Source organism: Anabrus simplex, chromosome 1, assembly GCF_040414725.1.
Source record: "Anabrus simplex isolate iqAnaSimp1 chromosome 1, ASM4041472v1, whole genome shotgun sequence".
Lineage (NCBI taxonomy): Eukaryota > Metazoa > Arthropoda > Insecta > Orthoptera > Tettigoniidae > Anabrus > Anabrus simplex.
Genome location: NC_090265.1, coordinates 304,197,605 through 304,216,722, shown reverse-complemented (window position 1 = coordinate 304,216,722; position 19,118 = coordinate 304,197,605). Strand labels below are relative to the sequence as shown.

Here is a 19,118-nt window from a genome sequence, read left to right as displayed (position 1 = left end):
TTGATATTTTACATTGTTATTTGTGATTGTATACTTGTCTCGTTGTTTTAAAAGGGAACAGCCCGAGTGCTGAAGTATTGGTGGTTTATCTAGTTCTGTCTAGATCTTTTGGAGTGAACCGGGTTTCACATTAGAATCTGTGTAGCATTTAAGACTTTACTCGATATCCGATGTATATAGATGTGTTTAGTTTGATTATTTGGATTGTTGTAAATATAGTATAGGATATGCCCATAGTATTTTGCATAACTTACATAGCGTCCATTGCGTCTTAATTATTTTCCTTTTCGTCGTAAATTTTCTTTATAATGTAACTTTTATTTAACGGTAGTATTTCGACGACTCTCGGATTTAACTTAAATTTGGAGACCGAATCGTTGTGATGCGTTAGTGTGTAACTCCATAAGGAAATACCATATGTTAGTGTTTGCGTACACTTGTTGCCAGACAAAATAAACAATGGAATATAAGAAGAAGCTCAGTCTTGATGTATATAATGTTCTTTGTCGAACTTGATTTTTGATTTCAAATTTTGTCTTATCATTCAAGTAACGTTTTGATTTCCATTTATTTTCTACATTTTTGAGTTCATTCTGTCATATTATTTTTTCTTGATTTAATTGTTTTCTCGTAATATGATCGGGGATATTTATCAATAAATCCATCTTACCCCCTATGATTGTTTCTCATTCATGTTATACCTCCATTTCCTGTCATTGATTGATATTTTAGTGTAGAACTTCGACTTTTTATCCTGACCCAACCGACAACCTACCCACACTCTGCCCAACCCTGAGTTAGTCGGATGTTCATACAGGAATGGAGGCATCGTCCTAGAGGGTATTTACCCCTGGGTACGGTACACTACTACTACTACTACTAATAATAATAATAATAATAATAATAATAATAATAATAATAATAGTCTAATAATGAGATGCAAGTTACCTCCTGGTCGGAGGAAAGAAAGGGGCTATTGTGAGAGTAAATGTGACAATACTGGTCAGAGATCAAAGCCCAACGATTGAACAACCGTGGTCCCAAGTAGGCCTATTCGAAACAAGAAAAAGAATAATTAATAATAATATAATAATTTTGTGTGGCTATTGCTAGCCTGGTGCAGCGCTTTTAGGCAGATCCTCCGACGAGAATTGGCGGCATTTGCCATGTATAAGAAGCTGCGTGTTATTGTGGTGGAGGATAGCGTTGTGTGTGGTCCGTGACTTGTAGGGATGTTGAGGGCAGTACAAACACCCAGTCCTCAAGCCAGGGGAATTAACCATTTATGGATAAAATCTCCGTCTCGACTGGGAATGGAACCCGAGGCCCTCTGATCCGAAGGTGACTACGCTGGCCATTCAGCCAAGGAGCCGGACATAATAATAATGTTTTTTTTTTTTTTACAATTTGCTTTACATCGCACCGACACAGACAGATGGAGACGATGGGATAGGAAAGGGCTAGGAGTAAGAAGGAAGCGACCATGGCTTTAATTAACCCCCGGCATTTGCCTGGTGTGAAGATGAGAAACCACAGAAAACCATCTTCAGGACTGCCAACAGTGGGGTTCGAACCCACTATCTCCCGAACGCAAGCTAATAGTTACGTGACCCAAACCGCGCAGACAATTGCTCGTTCAATAACAATGTAAAAAATACGTAAATTCATGTCCTCGTACTTGCTTGGTGCAGCTCTTTTCAGACACAACCTCAATAGAGGTCCTCTGCATGTACCTTTCTAACCACATAGTCCCCCTGCCAACTTTACATTTCTAGCAGTATCGGGAATCGAACCCGGGCCTCCGAAGATGGCTAATAATAATAATAATAATAATAATAATAATAATAATAATAAAGTTGTTTGTTTAACGTCAACCGAGCTCGATAGCTGCAGTCGCTTAAGTGCGGCCAGTATCCAGTATTCGGGAGATAGTAGGTTCGAACCCCACTGTCAGCAGCCCTGAAAATGGTTTTCCGTGGTTTGCCATTTTCACACCAGGCAAATGCTGGGACTGTACCTTAATTAAGTCCACGGCGCTTCCTTCCCACTCCTAGCCCTTTCCTATCCCATCGTCGCCATAAGTCCTATCTGTGTCGGTGCGACGTAAAGCAACTGGCAAAAATGTTTAACGTCAATTGATATAGATTCATAAAGGTCCCCGATTAGGTCTTTAAGTCGCCAGAAGCCAGCGACACGAAGTTACCGTTCGTAAATACCTTCACATGCACTAACCTCACCCCGGATCGAACCTACAATCTTGAGAACATAATAATAATGACTAATCTCCACCGCCATTGAGATTCACAGACTGAAAATAATATCATGTAAATAGAACAGAGGAAGAATTATGCCCACAATGAACAGATCAAGATCGAACTACGAGGGCAGGCGCTCGATAATGCCCTGAGGATGATAATCTCGTCTCTTGGTGCCTTAAAGTAGTAATAACCATTATCACAGCACCATGTGTCTCTTCTTTCGCAATGAATCTCTTTGAGTCATCGTAGAGCCAGTGGGTTGTGCAGCTTTTGTTTGCGTGGTGATTCATTTGTTTCTCGTTGAACGTTGCCCTATGTCAAATGTTCCATCCCGGAGTGGTCAGCTTATGTTCGTTGTGTTGTCAGTCGAGGCACTTTTATCTGTGATTTGAATATTTTTTCACGCCTGGATTCTTTGTGTGCATTATGGACGAACAACAAATAGGAAATGTGGTAAGTGATTTATTAACTCCTGCAGTACAATAACAGATTTTTATATGTTAGATTTTCGAGTGAAACATTTCTCTGTTTTATGAAACTTCATAAAAGATTTATTATTAGTTATTAACCAATGCTCTGGCTGTGAAATAAGTGCTTTTTGTCGTCTTAATCTTCTCATATAGGTATGATTAAAGACGAAATATATGGCTGTCAACATCCTGAAGAATTGTCATTTTCTCACTAACAAGAAGGCAGAACTGAATTATACGATTAGAATTGTGTTAAAATGCCACCGAGTTATTATTTGACGAAGTATTGTTTTTAAAAGCTAGTGATTTATCATAGTCTTCTGTACTTCAATCTTCACGAATGGTCTGGTAAACTTTTTCCTCGGTCCGTTTACTTCGTTATATTTATTAATTCATAATTTATTACAAAAAGATTGTTCAAGTGAACCATAGCAAAATTATAATATTAATTTGTAATGAATTTTCCTGAATTATGCACTATTTATTTAGTCCATATGCAGTTCCTGTTTTTTTGTATTTCTGTAAATAGCTTAACATGTTCTTTCATACCGTAATTTAGTAAGCTTGATGATCACTCGGATAGTAATCTGGAGTTCACGAAGTGAACCAACATAGTTCAATTCTCTTTCTAAATACAGTTGAATTTAATACAGGGTTAGTCAGCTTAAATTTTCACCCCAAATAATTCCAAAAACGTTATAAATATCGCAAATATCTCTTCAAATTCAGTAAAATTATTAAGGGGTGCATAATTTAATTCGCAGAATTTTTTTCCTGGGTGTCGATACGGATATGCTGAGATAACGTCACTAAATTTTGCTTTCTTTTTTTAAAAAAATAGAACTACGCTGTTTGCCTGCTTTCTACACTTAGCATTAGAAATATGGGGCTGGGCTGAGTGGCTAAGACTGTTACCACGTTTCCATGGGGAATTCAAATCGATTTGAATACGTTTTCCGTATCGAATACCTCATGGAAACGGGGCCTCAGTTCGTATTGAGTCTCAAACTCGATCCTGTTAGAAAGTGGGATCCAATCGTACTGAATACGGATATAGTATCATGGAAACCCGGAACGTATTGAAATCGATTTGAAAATGCTACGGATGGTCGATCGTAGTTTGTTTATCATATGCTTCCTGTGATTTCGTTTGTGTTCGGTTGATTTCAGCTTACTGCTCCTTATATATCTTATCACGTGTACAGTAGTATTAGTAGGCTGTACATAAAACAAGTTTGTATCACGGACTTCAAATTCCTTTGGCAATAATGCACGAGGACTTCTTTATTTACTCTATTTTGAATAGGGTTGGCCGTTGCTGTCAAACGCTACATGTCGGATTATTCTCGCACGGCCTCGCACGATCTCGTACTCCACGAGTGTCAAGACTATCGTATTCAAATCGATCTGATTATGGATTGAATCTTACATGGAAACAGGTAACGTATTGAGTACGGAAAGCGTATTCAAATCGATTTCAACCCCCATGGAAACGTGGTATGTAGAAGCGCGGGCCTTCTGAACCCAACTTGGTGGATTCGATCCCAACTCAATACGGTGGTACTTGACAGTGCTCAAATACGACAGCCTCGTGTCGGTGGAGTTACCGGCACGTAAAAGGATTCCTGCGGGGCAAAATTAAGACACCTCGGTGTTTCCAAACACCGTAAAAGTAGTTGGTTAGTGGGATGTTAAACCATTATTATTATTATTATTATTATTATTATTATTATTATTATTATTATTATTATTATTATTATTATTATTATTATTATTATTGCTGAAGCTGTACCTTAATTAAGGCCACGGCCGCTTCCTTCCCACTCCTAGCCCTTTCCTCTCCCGTCGTCGCCATATGACTTACCTGTGTCAGTGTGACGTAAAACCAATTGTAATATAACTTATATATTATGGGCATTGCATATATAGGGTTGAGATTATTTTCTAAATCCGAAAACCTCTTTTCGATAAAATATGTCTTCAGATGTGCATACAGTCGCTCAAACAAAGAATGAGTATTGTATAAGTATTGAATAAGTTCCTCACAGTCCGGCCTTTGGTCACAGGGGTCTCGGGTTCGATTCCAGGCAGGGTCGGGAATTTTAACCATAATTGGATAATTCCGCTGGGTGTATTTATACTATACGCGAACCTTTTCTTGATCCCAAGTTTTACGGGGGTGAGGAGTAAGGAGGGAGCTCTGCCGGTTCCGGTTATACTGCCAAGTTAATGGAAATGAAATCTGAATTGAATCGAGAATATGATCGATCGATACAAATTTACTAAACTGTTATTATCTTAAGCCAACAACTGTGTCATACACACATTATATAACATATAATATTTCTCGATGCGAATCTTGTTCCTAGCATGAATTCTATAGTTTGGCTTTGCTGTGTAAACAACAGTACTAGTACGTAAAGTGTACGCCAGACGTCTCACGGCGATGCATAAGCGATTCATAGTTTGTGTTTCAAAGGTTGCCAATACGAATCTCGAAGATAACCGATGTATACAGATTCAGCACTAGGGAGCACATGTATCAATAAAAGGTTCGCGTATATTTTCATCATCACGACGCGCAGGTCGCCTATGGGAGTAAAATTAAAAAGACCTGCATCTGGCGAACCGAACTCGTCCTCGGACACTCCCGGCAGGAAAAGTCATACGACATTTCATTTTTTCAGTTCCTCGCAGGTACAAGTTTCTCAGAAACAATTGAAGCTATCGATATAACGTTTCTTGTTGGTATCGACAACATTTTTATCTACAGTAGGGAGGTGAATTATATTCTGATAATAATTAAAATTATGTCTGATAAAATATTAAATGCGAGGAACGTAAAATACCATGCGGTCATTCATTTCTTTTGAGCGACTGTACATCTTTCGTCAGCCATGGGGTCAATTCGAATCGATCACTACGCAGGCAGCGAAGGCACGCGCTACGTTCAGAGTTTCTTAACCTCCTTCGAACAGCTAATATTCACTCCACTGTGTCATAAATACTCTACCATAACATTTTAGTATTTAAAAAATCAATAACATCACTGTAGGTAACAGGCAAAGGGAAAAAGAGATATCCGACGGCTTTCTTGAAGATGTTGAGTTTTCTCGACATTTGTCGGTGTTTAAAAATAACCCCAACTCCCTCCTTTTCACTGAATTTGCATTGCCCATATTCTAATGCTAGGCGTAGAGAACAATGTAGCTCCATGTAGTTAGTGTCGTTATCTCGGCAGCTGAAGAGTAAATCAAGTTCGAAAAATGATTTTCGATATATTTAACAGTTTACGAGATTTTAGGTGACATTTTTTCTGAATCGCCCAGTATAGCATCTTGTAAATTCGTAATTAATAATAAAGTGCTTAGTAGTAACTTAATAAATTTAATACTTCGACGTGTTAGGGTTTAATATTTCGTTCTCAGTGCCCTTGAGATAATATTTTTCCTGTATTCGTTCCGAATTTGAATTTTCTCGTCCCTCATTTTATATGTGTAAGTGCCCAGCTATTTGTGCTGAGTTCCGTACCTTTTTATCCCCTTGTTACAAAATATGAAGTAAAGAAAAACGAACCTATTATCCTGCTTGCTTGATGACTTGTCACATTTTGAAACGCATATCAGGCTTATATTCTTTTTCATCATTAGCTGGTGTAAAAGTGTTACTATATGGAAGGTTGTTACGGTTATCTCACTCCCCGCGCAACTACCTGCTATGTGGCTGCCTAATCTCCCACTGAATGAATAATCTAGTAAGCATGTTGACCAGTCTGATCATGATAAAAATAACTGGTTCGTTCAGAGTTCACAAACCTGAACAACGACCCCGATCTTTTTAATTATTTGTTATTATACACCAATGGCGTTCAGCCTCGGAAAACCATGCGGCCTGCATTTACACGGTGAGACAGCGTACATGTACTGATCTTCGTGGTTGAAAAGGAATCATAACTTACAACTTAATACTGCAGTCTGATAAATATTGTCAAGTTAAAGCGTAAAATTGTGGTGTTAGGTTTGATTAAGAGGATGACAGTTGAGGTACATATGCTTCTGCTGTTGAGAGTACTTCTTACATGACAGTAGGATATGATTTAAGTCGGTTATTTTTCCAGGGTCTTCTGGGCAGTGAGCGGTGTCCATCCAGTACCTTGATCCTGTGGAAATGACTCGGATAGCATCCATGACCAGGCGAATTCTTATTAGAAATGAAAGGTGTCTTCGTGTTGATTTCAAATTCTTAAACCAGACTTGCGTTGGGAAGGTGGGCTAAATTCTAGCGTAGTGCTTTCCTCTTGCAAGCTGTGACGTTTTCCAGTACTCAGTCTATTCACTGTAGGCCTGTTGCTTGATCGTGGGCAGGAAATCAGAATGTGGTAACTATTTACAGAGGCGGTGTTCACATGTTATGGCTTCTTTCGTTAGCTAGTCTACTAGCTCGTTCATCGTTATACCAGCGTGGCCTTTAATCCATAGGACATGTACTTCCTGAGCTACTTTCTGGGAGGTGCAGATTTAAGTTCAATATATCTAATACATACTGATGAGTTGACAGGCCCCAACGTAAATGTTGTAGCTTTTGAAGGGCGGGCACATTTTGAGTCAGAAAGTTAAGAATCTTACGCAAGTGATGAATTATATAGCTAATGACTGAATGGATAGCTAAAATTTCTTCCGTAGCGATAGAAGTCTCTTGAGGTAAGGAATACTTTCCTAACACTTGAGATGCAACATAGAGGAATGCATAACCCACGCCTGTTTAGGTCTTCGATCCGTCAGCATAGATAAGGACAAAATAGGATCGTGTGGTATTGAAAAAAGCTGTTAAACTTTCAAAGACCTAGATAGATAGACAATTTATTTCAACTTACAAAGTTACGAACAATTGTCCGTTTCATATAGTTAAACAGTAAATGTATACCCTCTCCACGGCACTACAGCCCTTGAAGGACCTTGGCCCACCAAGCAACCGCTGCTCAGCCCGAAGGCCTACAGATTGACGAGGTGTCGTGTGGTCAGCACGACAAATCGGCTCAACCGTTATTCTTGGTTGTCGAGACCGGGGCCGCTATCTCACCGTCAGATGGCTCCTCTATTCTAATCACGTAGACTGAGTGGACCTCGAACCAGCCCTCAGATCCAGGTAAAACTCCATGACCTGGCCGGGAATCGAACCCGGGGCCTCCGGGTAAGAGGCAGGCACGCTACCCCTACAGCACGAATCCGGCGTAGTAATAGTAAATGCATAAGTAACAAAAAATCTCTTCACCAAACGAACTGTGCGTGTCCGTGCAACGAAAAACCAACAAGAAGAAAGTAACACAGTTGAAAACTACGCTACTGCAGTATCTAATATACCGTACATAAAACATATAATATGCTACACAATATACAAAATAAATGGACATGTTGCTTCGTAAATAAAATAGTGAAGAAATATCCCTGTAAAAATTATTAGTACTATTATTTATCATATGAACTTTCCGTATTAAGCAATATTTACTACCCATGTCATAACAGTGGGGTGAAAAATACCACTTCGATACTGTATTCAACTTAGGATAAGGATTACTCATTCGGAGAACATCAGTTGAGTACAGCTGACTACTTACTTACTTACTTACTTACTTACTTACTTACTTATTAACAATAACAGGAAAATACGATGTGCTGATGTTTTACGAACTTATCCTATGTATATATTTTGAGCAGGCTCGTTTAACGCTTCCGTGGATTGATGTCCCTCTAACCTTTTGTACAATGAGGTTCCATCCCTGGCTGGCCACAGTTGTGCGTTAATCACGTTGCAAAGTGAACGACAGAATTCTTTATTGTCTTTTTTTTTTTTTTTCAAACAGAAATTTTCCTATGCCATTCTCCCATTACTTTTGTCAAATTAAACTTTGCTGTGTGTGTTTCCAGGATCGTAATGGCAGATGATTAAGACAGTACTCTAGATATTTTTATCCTAATATTAAAGTTCCAATATACATTTTACCTTTGTATAAGGTGCCGAAATGCAACAATATGCGTTAAATTATGTAAGAAATGGTTCCACTGCGCACGTGTGGCAAAGAAAAATTGGACCCAGGAAACTTTAAAGTGAAATATTTAAATATTCACAATGGTTAACTTTGCTAACCAGAACTTTAACCCACTCTTCAGCTTTTTAACGCATATAAGGTTCACTACTTTGAAGTGAAACTAAAATAATGCTTGCATTACATCTGCGACTAAATTTTATCTCATTTCAGTGTGCTGCCACTATTATTAAATGTTTTTATTCTTCCCCTGAAGGAGGAGGCGGGCCTCCTAGACGGTGACGCCGTCTCTCAGGCCAGGAGATTTGTGTTGGAGAAGGAGATGTGCGGAGAAGGTGAGAGGGTTGATGCCCTTGGCCTATACTAGGAACTGTCCCGGAATTCGGTTCAGGAGAATGGACAACTGCGAAAAACCATTCTCAGGACAGACGACGGTGGAGACCAGCCCCTCTCCACCTCCCAAACAGAGGCGTAGAGCCACGGTAGTGTCTGCTCGTATGGCCGGTCGGATAGGGTTGAGCAATATGTGCCTGTTTCGGCACGCTGTGCCGGTGCACAGTTATGTACCGTTGTTCCGGAACTCCGAGTGTCAGTTGTTTCCAAACATTCTCAAGCGAGACCGAAACAGTGACTCGCTGTCCCGTCAAAAGCGCCACAGTGCACTACTCTTCGCCCTTTGCCTTCAGCTGACTGTCGATGCCGGCAGTGTGCCACCACGTGCTGGAGTGTTCTGTGTTCTGTCATATCCTCTTTGTTCTGTGAGTTCCGTTGCACCGGCCACTGGCCTTCGGTTCATGCGAATCACTTAATGTGTTCTGTTTTGTTTTCAACTGTTCTGTAAGAGTTTTTTTTTTTTCATTGAATTCTGGTAACATGCTGTATACTGTACAAAAGACGGTAAACTTTTGCAGAATGTCACACCGGAGTTCTGTTTGTGATATTAAAAATCACAAATTTTGTTAACACATCTACTGTAGGTGTAGGGCCTAATTGTGACAGGTGTATTTCAGAAAGAATGAAAACATTCTTTATCCTAAATGTAAAAATGATTTTTTGGGTTCGTATTTCAGAATTCCGACTGATTTTTCACGTGCCGTGAAGCTTTATTCTGGCTCTAACTGCTCACAATACATGCCGATACATTTCAATTAGTGAAAATATCCTTGGAATGCTTACTTTGAAACACCTGTACTATCGCTGTAACAGAGATATGTGTATTTCATATAGACTGCAAAATGTTTAACCGAATAACCTAAAATCAGTCTTTAAACGTTATTATTGGACGCGAATTTCGGCGTTCCGACTGATTCTTCATACCCGGTGCAGGCACTTTTTCGCTGACGCAGTGTATGCCACGTTGCCTCATAAAGTTATCTCTTCCGCGCAGTTACAGTTCCATATGTCGTGTGCCGGCACAGTGCACCTAAACACTCTAGTTCAAGCTCCTAATGTTTCGGAACAGCTGACTGCTTCGGTCTGCCCAACCCTACGGTCGGAGTGCCGAGTTGTCGGACCGTGGACCAGCCGTGGCTACTTGTGGGCCGAGACCTACTCTGCATCCGCCGACTTCTCAGTGTATTTAGTGGTAGCAAGTCTTAACCCGTGAAATGCTTTTGTGTACTCCACAGAAACAAAATGTATTTGTCAGTGAACTCCCAAGCTATGCCTTATCTAGGTTAAAGAGTTGATTTCCGTTTTTTTTCACTTCCTCAGCAATTCGTGGGAGTAATAAACGGTAAGTCCGGCCCCACAGTGTAGGGGGCAACGCGTCCGCCTGTCACCCGGCGGCACCGGATTCGATTTCCGGCTGAGTCAGGGGTTTTTAATTGTAAATGATAAATATCCCTGGCCAGGGCACTGGGTGTTTGTGTCGTCCTTCCTTTCCTCACATTCAACACTTTACACTTCCGCCATTTACATAATACACGCAGGTTCCTCATATATGGTGCAAGTAGGGGCAAAAGATCTTCATACGTCGACGCCCCGAACAAATAGCATTAAAAAAACGGAAAGATACTATACCCCTCAGATATTGACGTAATTGACGGCATGTCAGGTGTAAAAGTTTGGATGTATTCGGACGACGGAGCATTATAGGTAAAATAATTTTACCTGAGTAAATACTATGAAAGTAGAAATCACGTGTAGGACTTTTGAAATGAAAATTCACGTCCCTATGAATCTGATTTCACGTAAAACATCGATCTTGCTTGCATGCTTTTGGGAACTACCTCTATCCCAGAGGTATTATGACTGTCAAATGGGACACGAGTAATCGAACTGATATTAGACTTCTTGATTTGTCATTTTTAGTGTCACCGGGCGAGTTGGCCGTGCGGTTAGGAGCGCGCAGCTATGAGCTTGTATCCGGGAGATAGTGGGTTCGAATCCCACTGTCGGCAGCCCTGAAGATGGTTTTCCGTGGTTTCCCATTTTCACACCAGGAAAATGCTGGGCTGTACCTTAATTAAGGCCACGGCCGCTTCCTTCCAATTCCTAGGCCTTTCCTAACCCATCGTCGCCATAAGACCTGACTGTGTCTGTGCGACGTAAAGCCACTAGCAAAAAAAAAAAAATTAGTGTCCCCCTGCCTGTTATATAATTATTGTGCATTTATCCGTGACCGACTAACTGTTATGTCAAAGCGTATTCCATCAACCTAGGAACATGGTCGTCTTGGCATTACATTTGATAAATCAAAGAGCGAGTCACGAGTATACGGTATTGTAGAGTAAACAGTTACCTGTAGGGATGCATCGAAAATAGCAGCAATAGTGATTTTAACATAATTTGGATTATTCCTGTTCCATTTAACTTATGAAACCTGTGAATTACAATAACGGCTATAGTTGTTTTAGAGGGTCTAACATTAATTACGTGAAATGGAGATGGGTTTTTTTTTTCGATGTATTTATAAAGAACTCCTGTATAATGCTCGACGACCGAAATACTGTAACTCGCATTTGTCACCACTAGAACCTAATGTGTCTGAAGTGCACCAACGTCAACAAACTCTCCCAGAGTCATTGTTACTCTTAGCATTTCTTCGCCACCAATGAAATTTGATATCCTTAAAGAAATAATTGTTACAGATCGTAAAACTCAGACACTTTATTGTTTACTATGAGTAGCAGTTAATATATTATTATTATTATTATTATTATTATTATTATTGCTTTACGTCCCACTGACTACTACGGTTTTCTGAGACGCCGAGGTGCCAGAATTTGGTCTTGCGGGGGTTCTTTTACGTGCTAGTAAATCTACGGACACGACGCTGACGTATTTGAGCACCTTCAAATTCCACAGGACTGAGTCATGATCGAACCTGCCAAAATGGTGTCAGAAGGCCAGCGCGTCAAGCGTCTGAACCACTCAACCCTGCAGTAGTAGTTAATCTGTTGATTTAGTAAGTAGAGTCAGAAAACACTTCGGCATACTTTAGGAGTGTTCTCTGATAATCGGAATAGTAGATACAGTACTTTCAGCGTACATTACAAAAACCGAAAAGAAATTGGCGTTCCAGATCTAATAAAAAATGTATAAGGAACTTACTGACAAATACTCACATTGTATACTTAAGCATTTATTCAATGCTGCCAAATGGGAGTAATATTGACCAGTTCTTTTCAGCACGTCCTTCCCCTCTCCAATTCTTTCTCAGCGACAGCGTCAATTTCTGCTACTTTCACTACGTGGTACTTACGCACTTTACTGGTTGTTTCCATTTAAAGAGAACTTTACGTAAATGAGTACACTAATGCCAAAGACTGATTTCTTTTTTGTATTTTATGTAAAATGTGTGCTACGACTATTAAAATTAGACGAGCAATTTCTATTACTGTTACCGAGCGGGTTAGCTGCGTGGTTTGGGTCACGCAGCTGTAAGCTTGCATTCGGGATGTAGTGGGTACGAACCCCACTGCCAGTAACCCTGAAAAAGGTTTTCCGTGGTGACGCAGGGAACGGCTGGAGCCTTAATTAGGTTAGGGTCACTCTTGCGTATTTCAAGCTGTGTAACTGCGTGGTTTTCACGCAGCTGGACGACCTGCGAGGTGAGTGGCCACACATGCGTTTTGTCACGCTGGATTTCTGTGTATTTTTCACGCAGTTGGACGACAGGGCGCGTGGCTACATTTGCGTGTTTGCATGCGCGATTTTATTATTGTGTTGTATATTGTGAAGTATATAGCAAATCATCGCCATTTTTCCGCATATGGAAGGATTTCCATTAAATAACAACTCCGTTGTTACGTTATGCGCTGCGTTGGTTGTTCGTCGTCGTCGTCGTCGTCGTCGTCGTCGTCGTCTTCCTCAAAGAAAATATTCGATCCATCCTATAATAAGTAACATGTCATCAATGGACAGTTCGTACTCCTACACAATAAAATAAAAACAACTAAGAGAATATTAATATTGCAGAATGTCCGTGACGTCATTTGAAATACTTTTTGTTTGTTAAAATATGCCATAAGGAAAATAAACACAACGTCTCCCCCAACACAGCGCCCGTTGCTGATAATCATGCATCTCCATGTCTCTGTTTATGAACTTTTGGTCCTTTGTAATTCCATTTTGCAAGGTAAAAGTACAAAACGAACGCAGATGGACAACCCGCAATATTCAAACAAAAGCACAATATCGCAGCGTCTTCTTTCATCAAGTGTGGCCAGGCACTGTCACACGCAAACAAAATGGCCCTCGGCCCATTCTCGCAGTAACACAGCAAGTGTGGCCCTAGCCTTGAGGTACAACCCCAACTTTTTCCTGGTGTGAAAATGGGAAACCCGGAACAGACCTTTACTTATAAACTGCCTGCGTACTCAGTTTTTACGAATCCAAGCGATTGTGTCCCTTGAGTTATGAATACAAATCACCAAGTGCAACAAAATAGCGTACTAGTACCAGTTATAGCTATTGCAGTGAAATAGATTCGAATAAACCTTGGGTAAACCTTGACTGTCAAAGGTTAGATGAAACTTCCAAGGAGATAGTGCTATGTTTGAGTACCATGGGAAGTGATGTTAGCCGTACTTAAGATTGTTTGATTGATTGATATTTATTTATTTATTTATGTATTTATTTATTTATTTATTTATTTGTTTGTTTGTTTGTTTGTTTGTTTGTTTGTTTGTTTGTTTGTTTGTTTGTTTAATTAATTATTTAATGTATGCCTTTTTATGTGACGAAGTTAGGTCTCACGGCCCTCTCTTACACTTAACTGCAAACATAGTCATAGTTCCATAATTTGAAAATAAGCACTGTTTACAGTCTCTAGAAACTACCTATATTAATGGAGTAAAATTTTAATTTCGTTGATGATTAATATTATAATCTACATTTTAATCTAGCAATAGCTCTAAATCACACTTGCTCATTCATACAGGCTGTTCACGTATTTAAGAGAAAATCTCGACAAGACCGTTTAAATGAGGCTATTGAAATGCTATTACGTGTACTGACAAAGTGAATGTTCCATAGCCTTGCCCTAGACCCCTGAAATGAGTGGCTGTATACAGATAAGTGATTAACAGGTATCATAAGGGTAGAAGTCGATCTGGTATTGTGTCTATGGATAGATAAGAGGATGTGAGGATAGGTATTCACAGGTGTAGATTCGTTCAGAAGTCGAAAAATTAGTGTCGTAGTATGTAGGTTTCTTAGTTTATTGATTATTCATACAGGATAGCTTCTCATAATGAGGGGAAATATGTATCCACTAGTTCAAAGAGGAATAGTATGCAAGAGTTCATTGCCCTTTGAAGTTCCATTGTTTGTTCTACAGTTGTATCGGTTAGTAGCAAGGTAGATAGAGTAAGAGGTAGGGATCACGCGCAGGTCTCCCCACCACGCTTGGCCGTCGATGACGTCATCTTGAACCCTCAGCGCCTTGTCTTCTGTATGAGGTAGGCTAATACACAGCTGTGAGCTATTTTGTTTTAGCCACAAGTTAGAGATAAGATAACTTCATTGATATTTTAACTTCACCTCAGAAAAGGCATTCCACTTCACTATTGCAGTAGAGTAATAATAGGAGATAAAATACAGTGTGAATCAAGCAGCGTTTCTGAAGTGTTTCGATCTGTATAAAAAGTTGTAACAATGCTAAGACTGTGATCGCAGTGGAATGGCCATTCCATATGTTCATGTTACCTATGATAACAATAACAAGGGGGCTCTAATTGTTACTCACTCGAACATTAAAGCTTGATGATTACAAGAAATATGCCCGTTGTTACAGCAATATTGGGAAACTATATACACTGTCAACAACACAAACAGCAAATGTTAGGAAACTGTCCACAACACCAACAGTATAGTAAATGTTCTCCAAGTGCCAGGACCTAACAAATTCCACGTTAACATTAGATAGGCTGTATAAATTAATGAGCCTGTATATTAACATATTAACATTCTTAGCACTGGTTTCATATACAACATAATAAATAGCCTTTCATAAACAAATAGGCATGTTATACACAAAGAATAATGCTGATATTTTTAAAAAAGGACATCAAACACACTCTATAGCATCAGTGGATTTTCTTTGCCTTTCTTCTTTTTTTATCGGTATTGTATTAACTGAAACCCGGTCTCTTGAATGTCTTTCTTACTTTTGTTTAAATCGTCCATTCGAATAAAAGAACGGCTTCTTACGAAGCAACTTGGAAGCTCATAAATTTCGGGGAATTTCTCCTTCAGGATATCCGTAAGGTTTGTGATGATGTTAGAACCCTCTTTCAGTTCTTACCCGTGGTAAAATTTGAACTCTCTTTCCATCTGCACCACAGTGGAGTACCATCTCTCTGTAGGCTGCATCAAACTGTCTCTAGACGTTTTTCAAATTTAATTTCCACCTTTTGTATGTTGACCTGTTTTCTATTTCCTTGGTTTCGCGACTGTCCTCGACCTGTTTTTTTTTTTTTTTTTTTTTTTTTTTGCTAGGGGCTTTACGTCGCACCGACACAGATAGGTCTTATGGCGACGATGGGGTAGGAAAGGCCTAGGAGTTGGAAGGAAGCGGCCGTGGCCTTAATTAAGGTACAGCCCCAGCATTTCCTGGTGTGAAAATGGGAAACCACGGAAAACCATTTTCAAGGCTGCCGACAGTGGGATTCGAACCTACTATCTCCCGGATGCAAGCTCACAGCCGCGCGCCTCTACGCGCACGGCCAACTCGCCCGGTCCGACCTGTTTTACTAGCTCTTCAAGGGCTTTAACGAACCCTTGTTCATCCTCCAGTAAAGAATAGGATGTTGTGGGCTCAACGCTGGCCTTTTTTTTTTTAATGATATCTGTACTGGGCGTCGACCTCTGTAGATCTTTTGCCACTACATTCACCATATGATAGGAGCCTGCGGGTACGGTAAGTGTAATTGCGGAAGTTTAGAGTGTTGAATGTGAGGAAAGGAAGGTTAAGGACGACACAAAGACCCAGTCCCCAGGCGAGGTATATTAATCATTTACAATTAAAAACCTTTGACCCGGCTGGGAATCGAACCCGGGGCCGCTGGGTGACAGGCGGACGCGTTGCCCCCCGATATCAATGGAGTTCATCAGTATCATGTAATATATTTGGACGTAATGTTTCATAATCTTCCGGAGAACAGTTGGAATTTCTTATCGTCTCGGAAGCATTGAGGCTGACAGCAATGATTTCACCTTTTGCGTCACAGCTGTCGGAAGAGGATGGTCATGAAGTCTCCCGAATCCTCGAAGCTGAGAGAGATAGCTTTCGATAATGTCTTGATTACTTCTGTCACCATTTATTTAGGCCAGTGGCTTTAAAGAATACATGAAAGTGTATATTTCGTTCCTTCGCGTGCCTGCTATGTTTTGTGCAGCCTGCACTCGCATGACAAACCATACTGAAAAGTGTACACTATTACTGATTTTTACGTTTCATCACATAAAATAAACACACACGGTTTCTTATATACCACAGATATGTTACTATCGTGTACTATTAGCACCTAACTTCTGCATGCACAGCGATTCTTATTCGAACTACCTCTACCTCATTCAGGGCAGATTCAACGCAAGGGTCCTGCGTGACGTCACAGCTCTGCCTTGCTACTGCGCACCTCTCTCGTGATCCCTACCTTGTATTCTACGTACCTTGGGTTAGTAGAGTAAGCCGGGGAGAGATTAAGCTTATTTTGTAATGATCGTGCAGCAAGTCTTCGCAAAGATTTCGACTAACTTATTCTTATGCCAGATGTCATTGCTTCTCTCTCTCTTCATTGCCTTACGAAGGAAATTATCTTAATATAAGTAACCGAAAGAGCTCTTTTGTTTGAAGTGTGCCACTTGACCCATCTCTCCCCTACTATCCGGGTGAGATGGTTTTATGTACTTGATATGCTACGGAGGGAAGAAATTTTGAAGTAAACTATGATCACAACTTATATTTACTTACATTCACTTGTCTGTTATTCGTTTGTCACTAATGAATCAAATAATTATCAACGCTTCAAGATTTACCCCTCAGTCCTTTTTGGATATTTTCTTCCTTACTCTCTCTCGTCCACAATCATTACACAAGTTCTTATACAGTGGACAAGATTCATATAGCCACTCGTTGCAGTGGGTGCACTTAATCCAATCGTCCTACTTTTTTGTCAAATAATAGTTCTCCCAACGCTCTACACACTAGTTGCAATCATCAGATACTGCAGTATTTTGCCCATCTTGAATCATTTTAGCTGCTTCATTGAAATGAGGTATTTCTGCTTTCCTACGCTTTCCCGTTGTGGCAGTGGTTGCAACTGTTATTTGCAGTTTGTTCTTTGTGTCCATTGATATTTCTCTTTTCTTGGAAATGTTCTCACGTGTGGTTGACTCAGTGGCCGATAACTTTCTTTTTGTCGCTTTTGGTGTCATCAATTTTAAAATTGGCTGATCTTATGTAGTACCGAGTAGATTCAACGCTTGAAGATGGACCAATATGTTTAGTTGGCGTAGAAGGGATAGCACTGTTTGTTTCAAAGAATATCGCTCCAGCTCTTCCAGGAATTTAACACGCCATCTTACCCAAAGTTTGGGGAGGGATGGCGCGCCCCTGCTCCAGGAACTGTGTTGGACCAATATGGCGCACATCACACCAGCACAGTCGTTGACTAGTCTACTCGCTCGCCTGTGGCAATGCAAAGTTAATTTAGCTTGAATAATCCAGTCAGCGGGCTTTTATATCATGCATTAGCAAAATTTTGAAGGTAGAGAAGACGTACGTACCAGAAATATCCACATTTTCAAGCGAAATTACTTGCACCATGTGACATCCAATAAATGGCTTTAGTTCACACGTACACACAGGAAGCAGTGGTCGTGCGATCTAGAGAGCGAACGCCGTACTGGCCTACCGTGTACCTTCTCTCCCAGACTCAGTATACATCACAGTAATGAATGATTGGAAAAATGAGAGTTTGAATAATTGTAAGTAATAAAAGGTCGTTTATTACAAGCAACCAGTAATTTAAGTTGACAATTGCGCTGCAGTGAGACTTGATGGTACAACGAGTTCAAGGTACTTGGAGGGTTTAGACAATGCTGTACTCTTTCACCTTGATTCATAGTATTACTTGGATCATGTACTGAAAAATATAAAGTGGCAGGGAGGGATTTAGTTAGGTGGAAATATAGTAAGCAGTGTCTGGCTCCATAGCTAAATGATTAGCGTGCTGGCCTTTGGTCACAGGGGTCCCGGATTCGATTCCCGGCAGGGTTGGGAAATTTAACCATATTTGGTTAATTCCGCTGCCACGGGGGTCGGGTGTATGTGTTGTCTCCACCATCATGTCATCTTCATCACGACGCGCAGCTCGCCTACGGGAGTCAAATAAAAAGATGTGCACCTGGAGAGCCGAACTTGTCCTCGGACACTCCCGGCATCAAAAACCATACGCCATTTTATTTCATAGTAAGCAGTTTGGCTATGCCGAGGACTTAGTCTTAATGGCAGTCTGCGGAAAGCTTACAGTTTAATACCTTGGAACTTGAAAATAGATTCAGTGGTTATGATATAAAAAATTACACTTCTAAGACTTAAGTGATATCAGTAGATAAGAAACCTAAGAGAATTGAATGTACGGTCAAGAATACAAAATTGGATTGGTAGTTCTTTTCAAGTATTTCGAATGTGTGTTCTCCAAGATGGAAGTAGAGTAAGTGAAATTGAATCAAGGTGCAGCAAAGGTAATAAATACAGTGAGCTCGCAGTTGCGATCAACGGTATTCTGTAAGAAGAAAGTCAGCTCCCGAAGATAGTTTCGTTACTTTACACCGATAGCTGTTCTGACCAACTGTTGGTGTACGAGAGTGAAAGCTGAGTGGATTCGGAATATATTT

At 40.2% G+C, this 19,118-nt stretch overlaps 1 protein-coding gene across 1 annotated transcript in view; it reads left to right on the top strand.

The window, feature by feature from the left end:
* The first annotated feature begins 2,594 nt into the window (after positions 1-2,594).
* Positions 2,595-19,118, top strand: part of cert (ceramide transfer protein) — a 535,770-nt gene continuing 519,246 nt past the window's right edge. The window contains exon 1 of the mRNA XM_067134802.2: positions 2,595-2,711. Within this exon, the coding sequence (XP_066990903.1) occupies positions 2,685-2,711 (27 nt within the window). The 5' untranslated portion in view covers positions 2,595-2,684. The remainder of the gene's footprint in view (positions 2,712-19,118) is intronic.